General features: G+C 44.1%; 1 protein-coding gene across 1 annotated transcript; it reads right to left on the bottom strand.

Moving 5' to 3' along the window:
- Window positions 1-1,482: 1,482 nt before the first annotated feature.
- On the bottom strand, window positions 1,483-16,700 carry PLD4 (phospholipase D family member 4). Its single transcript, XM_009467199.2, has 11 exons — window positions 16,256-16,700; window positions 13,174-13,263; window positions 11,319-11,524; window positions 10,442-10,625; window positions 8,911-9,031; window positions 8,417-8,544; window positions 8,048-8,248; window positions 7,541-7,680; window positions 4,803-4,968; window positions 3,660-3,756; window positions 1,483-2,317 (listed from the first exon to the last, which is right to left on the bottom strand). Exons 1-11 carry the CDS (start codon window positions 16,256-16,258, stop codon window positions 2,109-2,111), a joined length of 1,545 nt encoding a protein of 514 aa, XP_009465474.1. The 5' UTR covers window positions 16,259-16,700; the 3' UTR covers window positions 1,483-2,108.
- Window positions 16,701-17,307: the final 607 nt, after the last annotated feature.

Raw genomic sequence — 17,307 nt, 5'->3', positions numbered from 1 at the left:
AGCTCACAAGTAGAGAAGAAGTTTTCTTCTTATTCCTGCAGTATCTATGCCCTCCAAAACAGTGAAAACATAGCTTCGAGTGCCATCTAGAGGAGCGCACTCCTCTATAGAAAACAGTTTTGTTGATAAAAGATGTAACTTCTCAAAAAGATTTTCAAACTGACCCACCATTCACATGTGCTCATTGCACTGGGAAAAATCTGCCCAATGTCAGTCTTGCATGCAAGTATTAATACAGTGCATGGTCAGATGTATTTGCTGGTACAGGATAATAAACCCGTGAAATGAAGCTAGTGAAAACCAGCTGGGGAGGTTCTACTTTGCTAGAAATTTTAATTAGTGAATGGAACTCTCAGAATATTAAGCAGCCTCTAGAAAGGAAATAGGGGAGGAGAGCACTAAAAGCACCTGCATCTTCCTCAATATGTTTGCACATATGTGAATACTCACAAAATTTCAACGTTATTGGTAAATATAACTACCTGTCTTAAAAATCTGCCATAACAAGCATTGATTTGTAATGATGGATAAAACAATCAAAGGAATCTTGGAAGTGTCTGGAAGAGACAGCTAAGGAGCAGCCTGGAAATCAAAAAATGGAAAATTAGTTGGGATCATCTCCAGAAGACCTCATGGGGAAAGGGCCTTATTTGTATGGGGATTTGTGTGTATTCACAAAGGTATAAATCAGTCCACACACAGCCGATCACAGCAGGTCCCGTTGTCATTCTCAGCACAGGGCAGGGATTCAAAAGCACCAAAACGCTTCCTCTGGGGGCTGGGGAGGTTGCACCGTGATGGGGAGGCCTGTGTTCCCTCTACCCAGTTGCTGTGTCTGTGGCAAGAGAGATGGCCTCAGAGCTAAAATGCAACCAAATGGGGCCCTGCCAGGATGGGAGTGAACCCACGAGCTGCCACACGCCTTTCAGGGATGGAGAGGTCCTCTGTGCTTTCACAGGTCAGAGATGGAGTGCCAGGACAGGGGGTTTGTCTGACCCTTCTGTGGAGCCGTGCCCTGGGCTTTTGCCTTGAGCTCTCTTGCCTCTGCTGTACATCAGTCCCAAAGCAAAAAGTTCACTTTGCAATTGCATTTCCAGTGTCAGGCAAAGGTGCCTGGCACCGGCAAGGCTCACAGAGCCCGAGCCAGTGTCGCTCACACCCTTCCAAGGCTGGAGTGCCCTGCTTTCCTTTCCTGTCACTTCTGAGAATCATCCAGGGCAGAGCCGCTGCGCACTGGCCGATAAGGATGTAAGGCACCAGATGGCTCAGGTTTATGGTCCCTGCATGACTGCAGAAGAAAAGGCAGCCCAGAGACACAATGCTGGTCAGGACCAGCACCAGGGTAGCCTTAAAGGAGCAAGGATGCTCCCCAAGCACTGCCCACAGTGCAGGTGGGATGCCTTTGCCACACCAGCACTCACGCAGCAGCTTCGCCCCGCTCCCCCCGTCCTATTTGCTGCATGAGGCCAAGGCACAGACATTCAACCACTCCTCAGCACTCAGGGGTCCAGGGCAGCTGAGTTGGAAGCTGGCCCCAAGATTTAAATCCCAGGCATTTAACTCTGGTGACTAGCCTCAACGCTTAAATACAGGTATTTCCCTGTACCTCTGACTCCTAAATGCTTTTAAAAATCTGCCCTTGCTATTGTAGGTGATCACTTACATGGCTCAAATCTTAAAGTCGCCAGGAGTTTATTAAAAATATCCTTAAACACATCTAAGCAAACACTGTTAATGGAACATTAAGGTTGAAATATATAGCTTCCTACGATAAAATACCACAATAATGATCTGCGTCTCTGATGTATTAAGATCTGGTTGTATCTTCCATGTTTGCTTTAATATCAGACAGCTTGTCATATAACACTGTATGCATTTCATTAACTATGGGATGAGGTAATCACACAAAAAAGGAAATGTCGCACACTGACTAATGGTTTTGCAGGGAGAGTCAACTATGAGAAGTTCTTGCAACATCCAACAGTGTGGGCACCATGAGGAAGTGATTTCTCTAACAAAGACATAAAGAAGAAAGATCCTTGTTTCGCACAGGGAACAAGATTCAAATACATTTTTGTTTCTATTTAAAATGTATATTTCAATTCACTTCAGAGCCTGCCCCTCCAGTTACAGTCTTTCTGTCCCTGCACATCTTCCAGATTCACTGCATATTTGGAATTCCAGTCTCGCTCAAAAAGATTTTTTAATTGTTCCTGGATAGGCAGGTGCCTTCTATGCAGGTTGGTTGAATTCTGTTTGATAATTAGTCCCACGCCAGCTGTATTAATGAAGTAATCTTCTGACCAATTGGAAGTCCCTATGCAATGGAAAAGTAGCTAATTAGAAAACGTTCATTTCCCAGTGTTCTGTTTGATCTCCATACTTGTTAAGTCCACATTGCCTGCTTTGCTGATTTGCTGTACAACTGCAAATCTCATTAGGACCAGCAAAAATCAGGTCACCTCCTTCTTATTCCAGACCTCGGGTTTCAGAAAGTCAGTATTAACTGCAACCCTGAAGCTTCGTAACACTCGGATTCCATACAGCCTGTGGCAGAGATGCACAAATCTACTCATTATAAATATGGGAATAGAGGGTAACGTTTGGGTATTAAGAGGGGTAAAAGCCAGTGTTTGATATGCGTTTCTGTGTTTAAAGAAAAAAAAAATCCTTAATGGGCTTAATTCTCTTTACTTATTAAAGGAAAACAAGAGGAGAAACTGGACCCTTGATCAATAAATCCTCAGGAGCTGTTGTGAGCTCAGCATGCAATGCCCACTTTCAAACCAGGCAAAGCTGGGAATCCAGCTGTAGACATTGTCTAGGGCTCTCTCCAAAACTACCATCATTCAGAAAATCAAACACTGTGACTAAATGCACCTTTTATCACTTAGCACTTCTGGTGTTCACCTTAGCCAGAAAAATATGCTGTCAATTCCAGAAGGTGCTTAGGCATGAAAACAAATTATCTGCATATCTGTCTTCAAAATACAACTCAGTAAGAAACAAGTTCTATTAAAGGCAATTGAGGCTGCAAGTCCTCAGCCCGTTGGAAGATCAGGCTATTTGCTGGTTTGCATTGCTTGGAGGGTGAGCTGACTGAAATGACAGAGCCCTTTCACATTCCCTTTTTTGAGGGATCCTAATAAAAGAGTGAAAAATAAACACCATCCTGACTTTCAGGAATTGAGCAGCAATTGACACTGCTGTTTTCTCATTTCCAATCCTAGAACTCTGTTCAGCAAACAGTGCATGGAATTAATTCCTCCCAGCAATTTCTTTTATTAAAGCACGATAGATAATGTTATATACTAGAGCATCAGCTATCACCACAACATTCTGAGCACACAGTCTGTGAAATTCCTACTGTGCTTGTCACAGGCAGTGCGCTCAGACTTGTCATGCTCTGTTCTTAACGGTTCACAATCATATGAAATAATCTCTTACTGAACTTGACCTACATTATTTTCTTCACATCCCTTCACATCCCTGCTTCTTTACCCAAGGCAGACATTCTGATAAATCCATATACGTTGATATGTTTATCTGCTTTACATGGTAAAATGAGGTCTTTTTTTGATATTGCAGCCCATCCTATCTCAGCCTCAGTCCTATAGATCTGACGACACTGTAAGTGTTTGGAATAATGGAATACATACCAATATAGGCTACTTTATCAGTGACCATATATTTGTTGTGATTCACTCTCCCGTGAGGAATATTTGTGTGATTCAGAACTGGAACAATGAAGAGTTTCTGGATGGAGAGAAATTAAAAACATAAATAGAAATACCAGAGTGAGTAACAGATTGAATAACTGTACAATGCAGAGTTTCTATATTTTCAAAGAATAAAATAGTACAGAAAGAATAGAAGACAGTATTCTACACACTGTTATTAAATGTACCATAAAAGACATTTTACTCTTATCCAAGAAAACTAACAAACAAATAGTACTTCCACTATACATAAAATTGGATAAGCAATTGAGATCAGATAAGCATAATGTTTGCTTCACAATGTTCCATTAGTGGCACAGCTATTATCATTACAGGGCAGACAATTAAATGCAGTTTTAGGCAGCTGTTTAATAGATCTGCATTTGCCACTGATTGCTGCTCTTATTTTGTGCTAGAATGGGCTGATCACAGACACAAGCGGTACTGCAGGCAACAATAACGCCTAACTTTTTGTGTTAACTCTTACTAAAATCTACATCTCTGTTCCTTTTTTTTTTTTTTTTTTTTTTTGTAAAAACCATTCCTCCTTACTTCTGTGGCTTTCCTCTGTTGCGGTAACTGCATTATGTTGGGAGGTTCCACACCATCCCTACCCTACCCCACTTGATACATTCCAGTCTAGTGTCTATGGCCTGTGTGTAATATTTAGTGTTCAAAAATGGGTCCATCTGTATAGGCAGTCAGCAGAGCTCTCAATTGTAAAAAACTGATAGTAATTATACCCATTTAAGATAATCCATACAGGAAAAAAGTCTATGAGAAGAGCACTAAGTTGTCACATAAACTGTTACTGCCAGCAAAAGCAACTGCCTGGATAACGTCGCAAGTGCTGCAGCTAGGCCCATCCCTTGGTATCACTAGTAGCTTGCAATAGCTGCTTCCTCAAAGGTTATGTCTCTTGGGCCTTATTTTCTCAAGGATCCAAAACAGTTGCGGCAACAATGGACAGTCTGCTTCTCTAAAACGCGATACTTGCACATGCAACTGGCAGCTTAGACTCAAAAATCAGTGGAGGGCCCATATCCGCAAGCTGTCTTTCCAAAATCAGGTTTCTTATCTTACCACATCGACACTGATGTGGGCACGTGGGTTGTTGAGATCACGCAGGGACCTCAGATAGTAGAGCATGGCTGGGTCAGAGTGGGTCCAGCAGCTGACCAGAAGCCGAATTTGTACTCTGTAGTTGAAAGCTGCACGTCTCAGAGCATTGTCAATGGCTGGCCAGTATCTAGAGAAAAGTAGGTGGGTGGAAAAAGGGATATTTTGGAAACAGTTCAGTAGAAAGCTGTGACAATAAACTGGGAATACAAGTGACACTGTGCACAGATGGGATCTCTGATGTCTAGTAAGAGAAGCACTTGGGCCTTCACTGGAGGTACAAATAAGATTTCTGCCTTCTACCCAGCCAGTTCTTTTCCCAGTGTGTTTTGAGACCTCCAGTCTCTGCCAAATTGGGTTGAGATTGATCAAAAAGTTTAAAGCTTAGTAAAGTGCATGTACACAGATACACACATAGCATGGTGCCATCATGCTCATTTCCTTGGGAAACTAAAAATAACAGCAACTCCAATTTAAAGCCAGATAATGCAGCATGAAGTAAAAAGGACACTGCAGAGCCCAGAGGAAAGCCTAAGAGCCATTTTGCAGAATATGGCAATTTCAGGACCCTGGAGACTGTTTCTAGTGTCCACAGTGCTCCTGTGCCATCAGCCAGCATGGACAGGCTCTATCCCTTCCCATCTCTCCTTGCCCTCTTTAGTATGCCACGTGCCCCCGAGGTAAGAAACACAGCTGTACTCTCTGAACACGGGGCTGTCCGTTTTCCCGACATTTGTGTTGGCAGTAGCTTAGGGGAAAACTTTTAACATCCTTCACCCAACTACACAACACTAAGATCTGGACAATGTACATCACAGGACTAATAACTCCAAAAACCCACGTAGCATTTTCATTCCATAGATCCTAACAAGTGCTGCACAGAGGAAGACAAGCATCTTTAGTACAGATTGAAGGACTGATACAGAGAGAGGTCTGGCACTCATTCACAGTCCCATGAGCAATGATGAATTAATTTGCCTAACTTATTCCTTTTGGTCTTATGTACAAAGGCCTGAATTCTCAAATCCTCCCTTGCACATTGTCCTATCATGATCAACAGACCGGCCACGTGCTTTCAGGCTCAGGCTGACTCGCAGATCCTGAAAAATGTGGAAAAACATGCTATTAAGAAATGCTATTTTTGAACAGTTTCCATTTTTTAAATATATTGGTTTCTAGTTGATTAACACTCGGGCATTAAGACAGAAGCTTTGTTTCCTCGGCCTCAGCTGCTGGAGGAACCTAACCTGAACTAATCAGCCTCAATTCATTACACTACAGCTGGTTGCTGTGGAGATAGCCTGAGGCCCCACGCCGCTTTCCCTAGGCCTTTCAAACTCTTGTTTGCATCAGATCAGGCCCTAGATGTCACAAATGGTGGATTAAGGCTTCAGATGAAGAATGAGGAGTATTAACACACTCATTCCTATGGGGGAAAAGAGACTTTCTGTGAACCTATTCTTAGCTAAAAGCAGGAGATGAGAAACCCAGACATTCAACCGTACAACATAGAAACTGAAAATCCTCTAAGCTGTTTGATTTATAAAAAATATCCTCCAAGCGGAAGCTAGACTTTGAGATTTTGTTTCAGAACAGTGGAATCATCTGTGTCTCTCTATTATCGTACACCCTTCCTGCTAACACACACATGCCCAGCTGAACAACAGAGGCTTTACACAGTCGTGCCAGAGGACATGATATGTGGTATAATTGTGACTAAATGGCAACCTAGAGCTCACCCTATTCTTTACAAGCCACGTTGTACATAATTATTTTGCTTGAACTTCTTTCTCAGTCAGATTATTTAGATGATTGGAAAACTCAGAAATATACTAAGCAGATAATACTCAGAGCACTTGGTTGCATGTAAACACCCTAATTCAAGCATACCTAAGAGGATTTGGGGCCTTAGTGTTGCCCCATGACTGACTAACTTTCTGTGTTACTCAGATTTGAGTTGATGTGCAGAGTCTGCGTAATTCTGCTGTCCTTGGGCAGCCCACTGGGATCGTGGCAGTGATCCACCACACACAATTTGATCACTCCAGATCACCACTACCACCTTCTCTTTGAGACCTGCTGCTGCGTGCACCCAGCATGCTTCAGGAACTTGGATGCCCTTAGATGGAATTATAAAAAAAGTAAAATGAAAGCCCAGAAGTTTCCTTAGAGACTGTTTCAGCTACGATTGCAGAGGTCAGCAAGGACAGTTAAGAATCAGCCTCTAAACTATGGGTCAAGTAGGTCAAACAGGCAGCAGGGCCAGAAGGCAAGAGTCTTCAGAAATAAAGAACAGAAAGAGAGAAACAAGAGCAGAAGAGGGGAGCAAAGCAATATTTTCTCTGAAAAGTCTGACATCAGATATATTTCTGCTGTTCCCATTCCTCTCTCTCTGTTCATAAAGCTGCTCTGTTGTATTTTGAAGGCAGCTGTATCTGACTGTCCCTAGCCTGGCACTTCAGTTTTCTTGCTTTGTGAAGGGCACAGGAGGCTGCTCTAAAGTGCTAGCAAAGCACATGGGCAGTATGGGATACCATCCTTCCTGTAGCATCGGTATTTGCACAGTCCACAAGGCAGTCGTGAGTGCAGAGCAAAGCCTCAGTTCTCTCCACTCTGAATATTTTTATTGCAGAAGTGGGGGAATAGTACGTTTTTCCTTTAAATAGCGTGGTTAACTGATTTGCTCAGAATTAAAATTGTACCTTTCTGGATGAATGAAACGGCTGGTAGGGAAATACTCCATAACAGAAACATAGACAAATTTCTGTGCCTCACTGATAATACTGATTATAGCAAAGAGGTCGTGGGTGCGACCTTCTGGACAAAATGCTGGAGGAGAAGCCTGTAAAGAAGAAAACATGCGGGTCAATGATTTCATGCTTTTTCTGTCAGATCTGTTCAGTTTTCATTACACAAAGCATTTGGAGAGGACCACTATTGTTCCTCATGCCTCCCATGTCCTGATGGGTCAGATACTTATTGATATATTGAGCCCACAGGGAATTAAAGGAGTCCTGCACCCCATCCTTGCCATACTACTGACAGCCGAAGCTGGGTCGACCCTTATTCCTTGAGTAGTTCCAGAGAAACCTGTTGAATGAATTATTATTCAACTGGAGCACAAGTAACTGAGGACTGCTGAAGAAACTTTTCTGGCCAATGCCTAAACATAGTTTACCATCTATCTTGTTATTTTAAAACATACTTACAGAAAAATAGGCTTTTGTTGAGATTCCACTAAATTCTACTTCCAGAGGCTGATGCTTGTTAATGTGGGTGGAATAATTAAGAGGCCAAGGGAATGGGATGGTAGCATTAGCATGTCCAAGATCCCAGTAAGTACTAAATGTTTTCCAGAGGTCTTTGGCCAAGCAGCTGCAGTTGTATATCACAGCACCAAACTCTTTCACCTGCGAAGAGAGCAAGCTGTGTCACAGCCCCAGAAAGAGCCACCGCGCCTCCAGGGGTTTCTTTGCTGTTTCTCCCACTCGGTCAATATTTTACATCATCATGATTTCTGTCTGTGCTAGGACATGAATCTCCCCCCAGATTTTTGATTATGCAGCAGCAGAGCTTACCTGAGATAAAGATCTCCAGTCCATATTTGCACTACCAATATATACGTGTTTCATGTCTACAATCCAGAATTTGCTATGCAACACTCCTCCTGCCAAATGTCCAAAATTTATCTTTTTTACATAAGCCCCTGAAGAAAGATGGGAAGGGCAAAAAGAGTTTAGATACAGCATGGAGATGGTAATCTACACTGCTTCCCTGACAGCCAGAACATGCCTGGATGTCTAATACCTGCAGCTGGTAATAACTAACAAAATTCACAAGCACTCATTCCTGGGAATACAATAACTTGCAAAAATATACAAAATGTGAACTTTCAGAAAAATCCTTAAGGGCATGACAACATACACAGAAATCACAAACTAGTGAATACATAGTGCTTTTCCTGTGAACCCAGGTAAGCACCATGCCAGAATAGGCCTTGGAGACCAGTTTCTCTCAGATGCCTTTTTGCATTACTGAAGTTCTGAGGACATCACTGAAGTGAGATAATTACCTTTTTCCTCTAAAATCTCAAGGTCAGTTGAATTTGTAGCCAAAGTTGGCATACTTGCTGCAACATACACAGAAACATTCTCTGCAAGTAGTCTCTCAAACCTCTTCAGAATATCTTCACCCTGCATGGTACATTTTTTGTTAATTTTTATATTTTTTTATAGAACGTTTAGTAAAATATATGCAAATACAGTGTTACTAATGGATGTTTCCTTTGAAGAACCCCAACACAAGGAAGGTCAGAAATTTCACCTATTTCAGGAGTGTTTCAACCAGAGAAAAAAAGGAACAAAGATTCTGATCCAATGTATGAATCAAAGTTTGTTTTCTATCATTTAATGCTATTGGAGATAAGGTTTAAAAGTACGACCACAAACATTCCAGACTTCAAAGGTGAACACCCCAGTGAAGATCAACTGTTGGATGCTGATGCTCAACAGATATGCTGTGTCATTTCTCCCTAAGGGTAAAAGTAACAGAGACTGTCCTAAACTGAGCTGTCCCTTGAGCAGAGACAGGGCTCAGCCTTACATCTGTCACTTTTATTTCTTCTCATATGGAGGAGCTGAGTCAGCTTACAGCACCAGACCCACCTAGTGAGGAAGAGGAGACCAGTCCCAGAGAGTGAGGACAATGAGAAAGGTGTGCCAGGAGGGAGGCAGAGGCTCTCCCCACAGTAATAAACAGGCCAGCATCTGGTCTAAGAGCAAACAACGCAATTCCTGACACATGACTAAACTCCGTACCTGCCTGAAATAGAGTGGCCTTGTCCCTTCTGCTTTTCAGAACAGTCCCCAGCCCATACTGTCCCCCAGACTCTGCTCAGGATTGCCTGGGAGGTTGCCAGCTGCCACAGGCCAAAAGAGAGCCAAGGGACAATTAAACATGACGGAGGGTTGCAAGGCAAGCCTGTGCTGTGGCTTCTGTCATTTACTTGTGGTGGTGGAGCCAGAGAGGCCCTGCAGGAAGCCTGGCTGCACAGGGTGCCCATGAGGACAGCCCTGCAAAGGAGAGCAAATGTCCTAAGCTGCTGTCCAACGGCATGGTTCAGGGGCACCTGCAAAATGGGCAAATGCAGATGCTGTGCCTGTACATGGTGAAGACGCAGCCTCTGACGCAATCAAAAGTCCAGCAGACGTTGCTTCCTGACTCTTCCAGCTAGCCAGTGGGAACTGGCATGTTCCTTTGTGTATATGGGATCTTGTAGGCTCTTCAGCCATGCCACTGGCTGCCTCTACCACAGGCTGTCCATCTGCAGGGTAACTGAGTGTGGGGTTGAGAATGACCTCTGGCTTGCTCTTAAAACACAGTATAGAAATATTCAGAGATATAGACAGAGCCCAGATGGAGTCTAGCTTGACTGAAGAAGGAAAGTTGGTGTGCTGCTTCAGACCAGCACGGAAAACCTTTCTGGGTTTGCAGGAAGAGTCAAGCAATGTCTCTAGGAGACAAACCACACAGTCAATCTGCCATCTGCCACATGTACATGAGACATACAACCATGGATGTACTTGTCATTGATTTTCTCTTACCTGCTTGGAAGATGAATCATTGACGTTGATATCCTTCCCAGTAAGAGACCAATAGTAAGAAGCCACGTGAATTTTTTCCTGGGCTATATCAAGGAGTCTCATCCAGGCTTGGTACAAGGGTTTGGCTGCAGTGCTATTTATCTCAAAAGCTAAGTCATAAGGAACATTTTCCACAAGTTCAAAGCTGCAATGGCAATTGTATATCGTGAAGCAAGTGACTGTGACTCAAGCAGGAAAACAAGCACCTGTCATGCTGTACTGTTGGCCATTTTGAACGTCAACCTCAAAAGCAAACAAGCTGAGCTGGACAAATGAGCTCAGAGTACTCTGTATCCCCAGTTCTTATAGCCAAGCTTATCTATACATTGTCCTCCCAAATCCAGCAGAATGGCTTCTCAGTAGCCATTCTGAGCTTTGAATTTTACCATCCTAAAGACGAGGAGAAAGATAACCTCCCGGGGCTGGGTGTCGCTTTGGTACCCTCTCCACCCTCTGCCAGGACAAACACCCACTGCCCCCCCTGCCTCTGAAAGAGGGTGAGCTCAGCAGAGGCTGCTTTCCCCACTGGTCAATCTGCTGCCTCCCACCACTGCCACAACGGGAGGATCGCTGGACATGGTGGAGCAGCTACAGAGCTATGCTGAACATACAAGCACAGGACCAGTAATGGAGCTGTGATGCTGCCCCTACCGCCCCTCATAACGGGCAACTACTAATGACCCAATGCCTAAACAACACGCCCACTTTTCCCAAATAATAGTACTTTATCACTTATTGTACAATGGGAAGAGAACAAAAGCCATGCTGATATTGTCAGCATTGTAACTATTTCTCCACCTAGTGATTACTTCTCCATGTGCCATTGGGCATGGCTTACCTGCAGGAGTCATTGGACCTATTGGATTCCTCCTCAATTATTGTGGTTCCTGGGAGATCTCCGTAGAGTCCTTCTTCCTCCTCCACCTCTTTGTAAATGCTGACAACTGCTGCTTCTCCCTTAGGATCAACTATGCTGTCCACTCTCATGAAGTAAACAGCCATCAGGACAAGGCCAAGTATCAAAAGTGCCCCTAAGATTTGAAACTACAACAGAATCCAAATAGGAGAAGACTTAAGCGATCACCAAGTCACTGATACATCAGCTAATGGATGACTACCTGTTGCAGGTGAGTAAATCACAATCATTGAATAGTGGTTCTGCTTTCAACTGCTGGCAGACAGTATTCTTAGATGTACCACTGAAAGTGAGGACCACAAGCTGCATAGGTGGTGGTTTATGTGAGGACCATGATTTTAGTTTTGGTTTAATTTTTCCTGTGCCATCATATCAAAAACCTGTTTTTTCCCCAACCTGATGATTAGTTTGATGTTGATTAGCTTTATTTTATCACAAGACAAATGGGTGTTCAACAAAATTCTACAAAAATCAAAACAAGGAAATCCATAACACAAGTGTAGCTGTGGGATCAAGCCCAGCACTACCATAAAGAGGACTGCATGAAGTCAGGGAAGAAAAAACAGGTCTAAAAATGTTAGAAGCAGAAGGACATTTTGTGGTTTCTGAACATGTTCTGGTTTTGCATTTTAACTTAAGCCTCACTTAAGTGAAACTACGCAAATCTCACTTATCCATATGGTGATTGAAGAGTATTTCTTTGTCATTCTAGTGTGGTCAGTTAGCTTCATTTCCCTTTTTCTTTTTTCCCTTTTCTTTTTCATTTCCTTTTTTTTTCCTGAACGTAGATGAAAAACAACAAAAAAAAAAGCCTAGCCACCTGGTATATCCAGATCTGGAGTCCAGCCACTGACATGCTGTAACATACAGCACCAGGCTCTGTTGCCCTGTATTAAGGAGGAAAAGACAGCCACCAGTGCAGATCCATTTCCCCCCAACAGTTATCATGTTTGGCTCCCAATGGCAATTCTTGGGAGCTGGGAGCATCCACCACCCTGTGATAGGCAATATGCACTTCAGAGTTGAGCTTTTGAACCTCCAGACAGGAGAAGCAAGTCTGGGAGTGGTCGTGAGGCTGTAGCTATAAATGTGAGCTCCCAAAGGGTGCATATGAAAATTGCACAGAAACCAGTTGCCTCTGAAAGTATCTGTTTCAGTTTCTATGCAGATAAAGTTTCTTACCTTTCATTTTTTCTGCTTTTCTCAAGATCTACAGTGCTGCCATCAATTTCAGACAGTGATTTGAATGAGAAGAATGTTTTTAAACTGACTATCTACTTAAATTTTTGCTTTCTGGTTTGTTCTACCCCTTATTGATGGCAAAAAAATCCCACCAATTTTTAACAGTTCTGCATTTGATTCTGTGAACATGTTGGCAAGACTTAAACATTGCATAGGTTTTAGAAGACATTTCTATTTTGAAGTCACATCTTGGCTGTCACCACGCTGTACACTGTGATGTCCAGGTGCTCTAGGCATGCTGAATAAACAAATAAACACCGTGCTAATGGTGGAAGTGTATTTGTACAAGCAAGGTTTACTGTCCTGAGCCAGGGCTGCAGGATTAGGCTCCACATTACTCCCTCTCGGCAAGGTTTGATCAGCCTACTGGATAAATCAATGAGGGTTTTGTCACTCACTTGTTTACAAATAGGATCGAAACCTACATGGATTTCTAAAACAGGCAATAAAATAATTCTTAATCTGTTATTTCTTTTCAGAAATGTCAGTGTAATCTCAGCTCTTGTAAGCAAATGTAGCGTATCCCAATAATTACCATTTTGGCGACTTTTTGATTGTTCACGCTTAATTTCATGTTGGAGGACTCATTAAACATCAGGGATGATTTTAAAGCTTTTTTCACAATCTGAAAAACAGAAATGTATGCAAGGGGAAAAATAAAGCTTTATGGCAACATTTATATAAAGTCAGTTACAGACTAAAAATGCAGGTTACTGCCATTGCTTTATATAGTGCTCTGAGATTTAAGTACGGATCTGTGCAACATCCTCACAGTATTAGGGGTCTTGAGTGACATCAACAGACTCCAAAGTGAGAGAGAGAGACAGGCCCCTGCAGTTTTTCCCCTGGTGCTGTCTACACACAAAAATCACTGCAGTAATTAATGTGTAAACAACTGCATCGCTGCCTCTTCAAATTATCCTCCAACACCCACTTTTGTCCTGTTGCAAGCTAACGCATTTGCCAACAAGCAATAATTAAGCGCAGAAGCTGTGGGTGATAGTGTACAACATCAATGCCACCCTGTGTGTGACTCTGTTAGGCTCCTGCTCTCTTCCTCTGCATGTGAGTTATCTTCAGCGTTGCTGTCTCTTGCAGAAGTGACTCTGTTAAGGGGACATGGACCAGACTGAAATCTAAATGCCTCTTCTCCCCTGTTGCAACCATGGCCCTGGGAAGTAAGTTAACTGCTTTTCCTCCTCAGACAGCATTGCTCCAATCTTGTGTTATCACCAGCAGAGGCAACCAAAGGAGCAAATACCAAAATATGCCCAAACTCACAGCAGATGGTAGGGCAGGGGTAGTTGGCCGCTTGCCTGTTTTGGATTCTCAGAAGGTCAAACCAAAAACTTCACACGTGCCCCACACATGGGTCATGAATCATCCCTGCACCAGCAGAGGTGAATTTAGCCCATAGGAGTCAGCTGTTGTTTTTCATGCTCAGAAGCAAGAAGCACATCCTGGGGTATGATAGATTTCAAAAAGTGCTCCTAGATGATATCACCACCTGTCCAGTTCCCAAACTACTGCTTCCTATCCCTGAGCCACTGGGTGTTTGTAGCCTGGAGGAGGAACATGCTGTAACGGTATCAGATACGCAGTTGCTCTGTGGGTGGCCACTCTCAAACAAGTTTTAGTTAGGAAGGATCCTGCCAGGCTTGTCCCATCCATCTTGCCATATGTCCATAGCTATTGTCACCTGAACTGGATGGGCTCATGGTGTCTGCCCTCCCAGACCAGTAAGGCAGCATGGCCACACATGTCCGTACTGCGTCCAACTCCTGCCCGCTCCACCTTTCCATATGGATGCTGTGACCACGTGGAACAGGCAGGAGCTGGACACAGCACGGATACAGCCTCAAAGGCTTCTTGTGGGACCCAACTCACAACAACTAGTGGGGCTGGACCAAAGAGGTGGAGGATGTCTTGGGAGACAAGGGAGGTGGGTCTGAAACAGTGTGACTTGGGGAATGCAGAGAGGGATGTGAAAAGAGAGGACCCAAGGTAAAAAAGCAGAAAAGGGAGAATGAGAGAGGTGGAGAGAGAAGAAAAGGTATGAACAGTCATGCTTAAAAGCATGCTAGAGCTGCAGAGATGAAAGCTGAGTGTTTGTTTCAGGGTCTGCTTGTTGTTACTGTCAGCTGCAGTCACCACAGCAGTGCCTGCTTTCCAAGGCAGTTTTACTCACTTTTCACTGGCACTTCCTCTGGCTGCCCCCAGATCCAGAGGCAAGCTTTTACACTAGAAATAGTTATAAATGCTGGCAGGTAAACCCTCATTCTCCCAGCCCTGGAGAAAGTGAGCTGCTGCCAGCAGTGAAAGACAGCTGGCCATTCCCTGGTGAATGTCAGGTCCCCACACCCCTGAAATCCCAGTTCATGTTTTAAGCACAGTAAAAAGACGCAGTGCCTTACTCTAAAGAGCTTACAGCCCAAGCAGAGACAGGGATATAACACAGCGCGCAGAGAAAGCTGTGCGACAGCAGCACACGTCGTTCCACTGCCTGGAGAGAAAGTGGCCAAATGCCAACCCAGAAAACTTAGTGGGAAGAAAAGGAAAAGAGAGCAAGAGAGAAGAGGCTAAGGAGCTTGGCAGGAAACTGAGGCAAGGGGATTTTCAAAGGAGGAGGAGAAAGACAGCTGAAAACCAAGAGCAGCCGCCCGTCAGCCTAGGCCAGGAGAGCCCGGTGAGGTTGCAGGTCACGCTCCACAGCTCGCTGCTTCGGCAGCAGCTGTCCCAACTGGCTGGGCTATCCAGTAACAACCCCCCTGGCTGGTTCTCATCACAGAACCAGAGCATGAGAGGTCTCATCTTGTCCCTCTGGCACCCAGAGCTAAAGTGCTCCCCAGGGTACATTCGGTGGCCCATGCAGTGTCTTGGTAAGGAACTGCAGCTGTAGGTGCACTTACAGCCGTGTGATGGCTTCAGGAGGGAGCTTGTGAGAAACAACCTGTTTCAGTTCTCTTTTTCAGCCACAGTTACAAAATGGCTTCAAAAAGCAGCATTTCTCTTAAAATATGAGAGCGAACCGATCTCATCTGTGCCATAATAGAGTCATCTACCATTTGGTTCAAAGTCCTTCTTGATATCTTTGACCGATGATGGGTTAGATTCCCAGCAGCAATACAGAAGTCATGAGAACTGCACTAAAATATGCAGTTTAATTTTCAAGAAAGAAAAATATCACAGATTCAACCAGAATTCTTAAGAATAATATTGTAGCCAGTCAGTAATTAACTATGGCTCCTTCTAAGGGCTGTACTAGCTGCCAATTTCAATGACTAAAGTTCATCCAAGAGCAATAAATACAAGCACTACTTAGCGTTGCTTCACAGACTGGAACACAAACTAACACCACAATCTCCTGAGTACACATGGGAGACTGTTGTTTATAACAGTAAGGCTGCCTTCTCCCTGCCCCCAAAATAACTTTTGGTAATTCTTTTCTCCATCAGCATCAAACTGTTTCAGATTTTGGATTTCAAATGCAAGGATGAGATTTTTCACTATACAAAATCCTCCTCAGACGCTGGTTGAAGCTCTGCAGATGAACAAAGTGCATTCATCTCTCCATGACCACCCCCCAGCACTCTCAAAGTGATGGCAGATGTACTTACCATCCTGGAAGACCTCCTCCTGTGTGGATGTCCTACTGTTGTCTGATGTTACTCCCAACTCTACTTACAAGAGGCAGCGCACATGCTTCTCACCAGCAGATTTGTTTCGGGTTCTTCTGATTTTTTCCTCCTCCTGCTGCAGATTACTTCCTCTTAAACACTGAGTTTCACAGCACACGCTGACAGTTAAGAGTCCCAAGTTATCATAGAATCATACAATGTCCTGAGTTGGAAGGGACCCACAAGGATCATCGAGTCCAACTCCTGTCCCTGCATAGGACAACCCCAAAAGTCACACCATGTGTCTGAGGGCGTTGTCCAATTGCTTCTTGAATGTTGTCAGGCTTGGTGCTGTGAGTACGTCCCAGGGGAGGCTGTTCCAGTGCTCCACCACCCTCTGGGTGAAGAACCTTTTCCTAATATCCAACCTAAACCCCCCCGGCATATCTTCCTGCCGTTCCCTCGAGTCCTCTCATCGGTCACCAGGGAGGAGAGATCAGCGCCTGCCCCTCCTCTTTCCCTCGTGAGGAAGCTGTAGACCGTGATGAGGTCTCCCCTCAGTCTCCTCTTCTCCAGGCTGAACAGACCAAGTGACTTCAGCCGCCCCTCGTACAGCTTCCCCTCTAAACCCTTCACCATCTTTGTGGCTCTCCTCTGGACACTCTCTGGTAGCTTCGTATCCTTTTTGTACTGTGGCGCCCAGAACTGCACACAGTGCTCGAGGTGAGGCCACACCATATCACCTAGTTGTTGCAACCCAGTTCTTAGACTCCAGATCCTGAGCTCCACCTGTTTGGCATAACTGTCTACAGTGCCTGACCTGGTTCAAACTCTGTTGAATGGCTGAGTTCCCACCACCCTCAGCAGTGCAAGATCAGAGCCTAGATCAGCACTAGAAGACGCTGGTTAAAAGGACTCAGCTTTTGTGCGGTTTGTGTCCCAGACACAGCAGTGTTCTCGCTGCTTCATTCTTAACCCACCAGAAGCTTCATTTTAAACAGACAAACAAACCCTCCAAACCCACCTCTCCACCCAGTTCCTCTTGCAAGCAC

The sequence above is a fragment of the Nipponia nippon genome, unplaced genomic scaffold (assembly GCF_047370975.1).
Source record: "Nipponia nippon isolate SJK-2023a ecotype South Korea unplaced genomic scaffold, ASM4737097v1 scaffold_11, whole genome shotgun sequence".
Lineage (NCBI taxonomy): Eukaryota > Metazoa > Chordata > Aves > Pelecaniformes > Threskiornithidae > Nipponia > Nipponia nippon.
The sequence above is the reverse complement of the archived record's forward strand: the minus strand, read 5'-3'. Positions and strand labels throughout refer to the sequence as shown.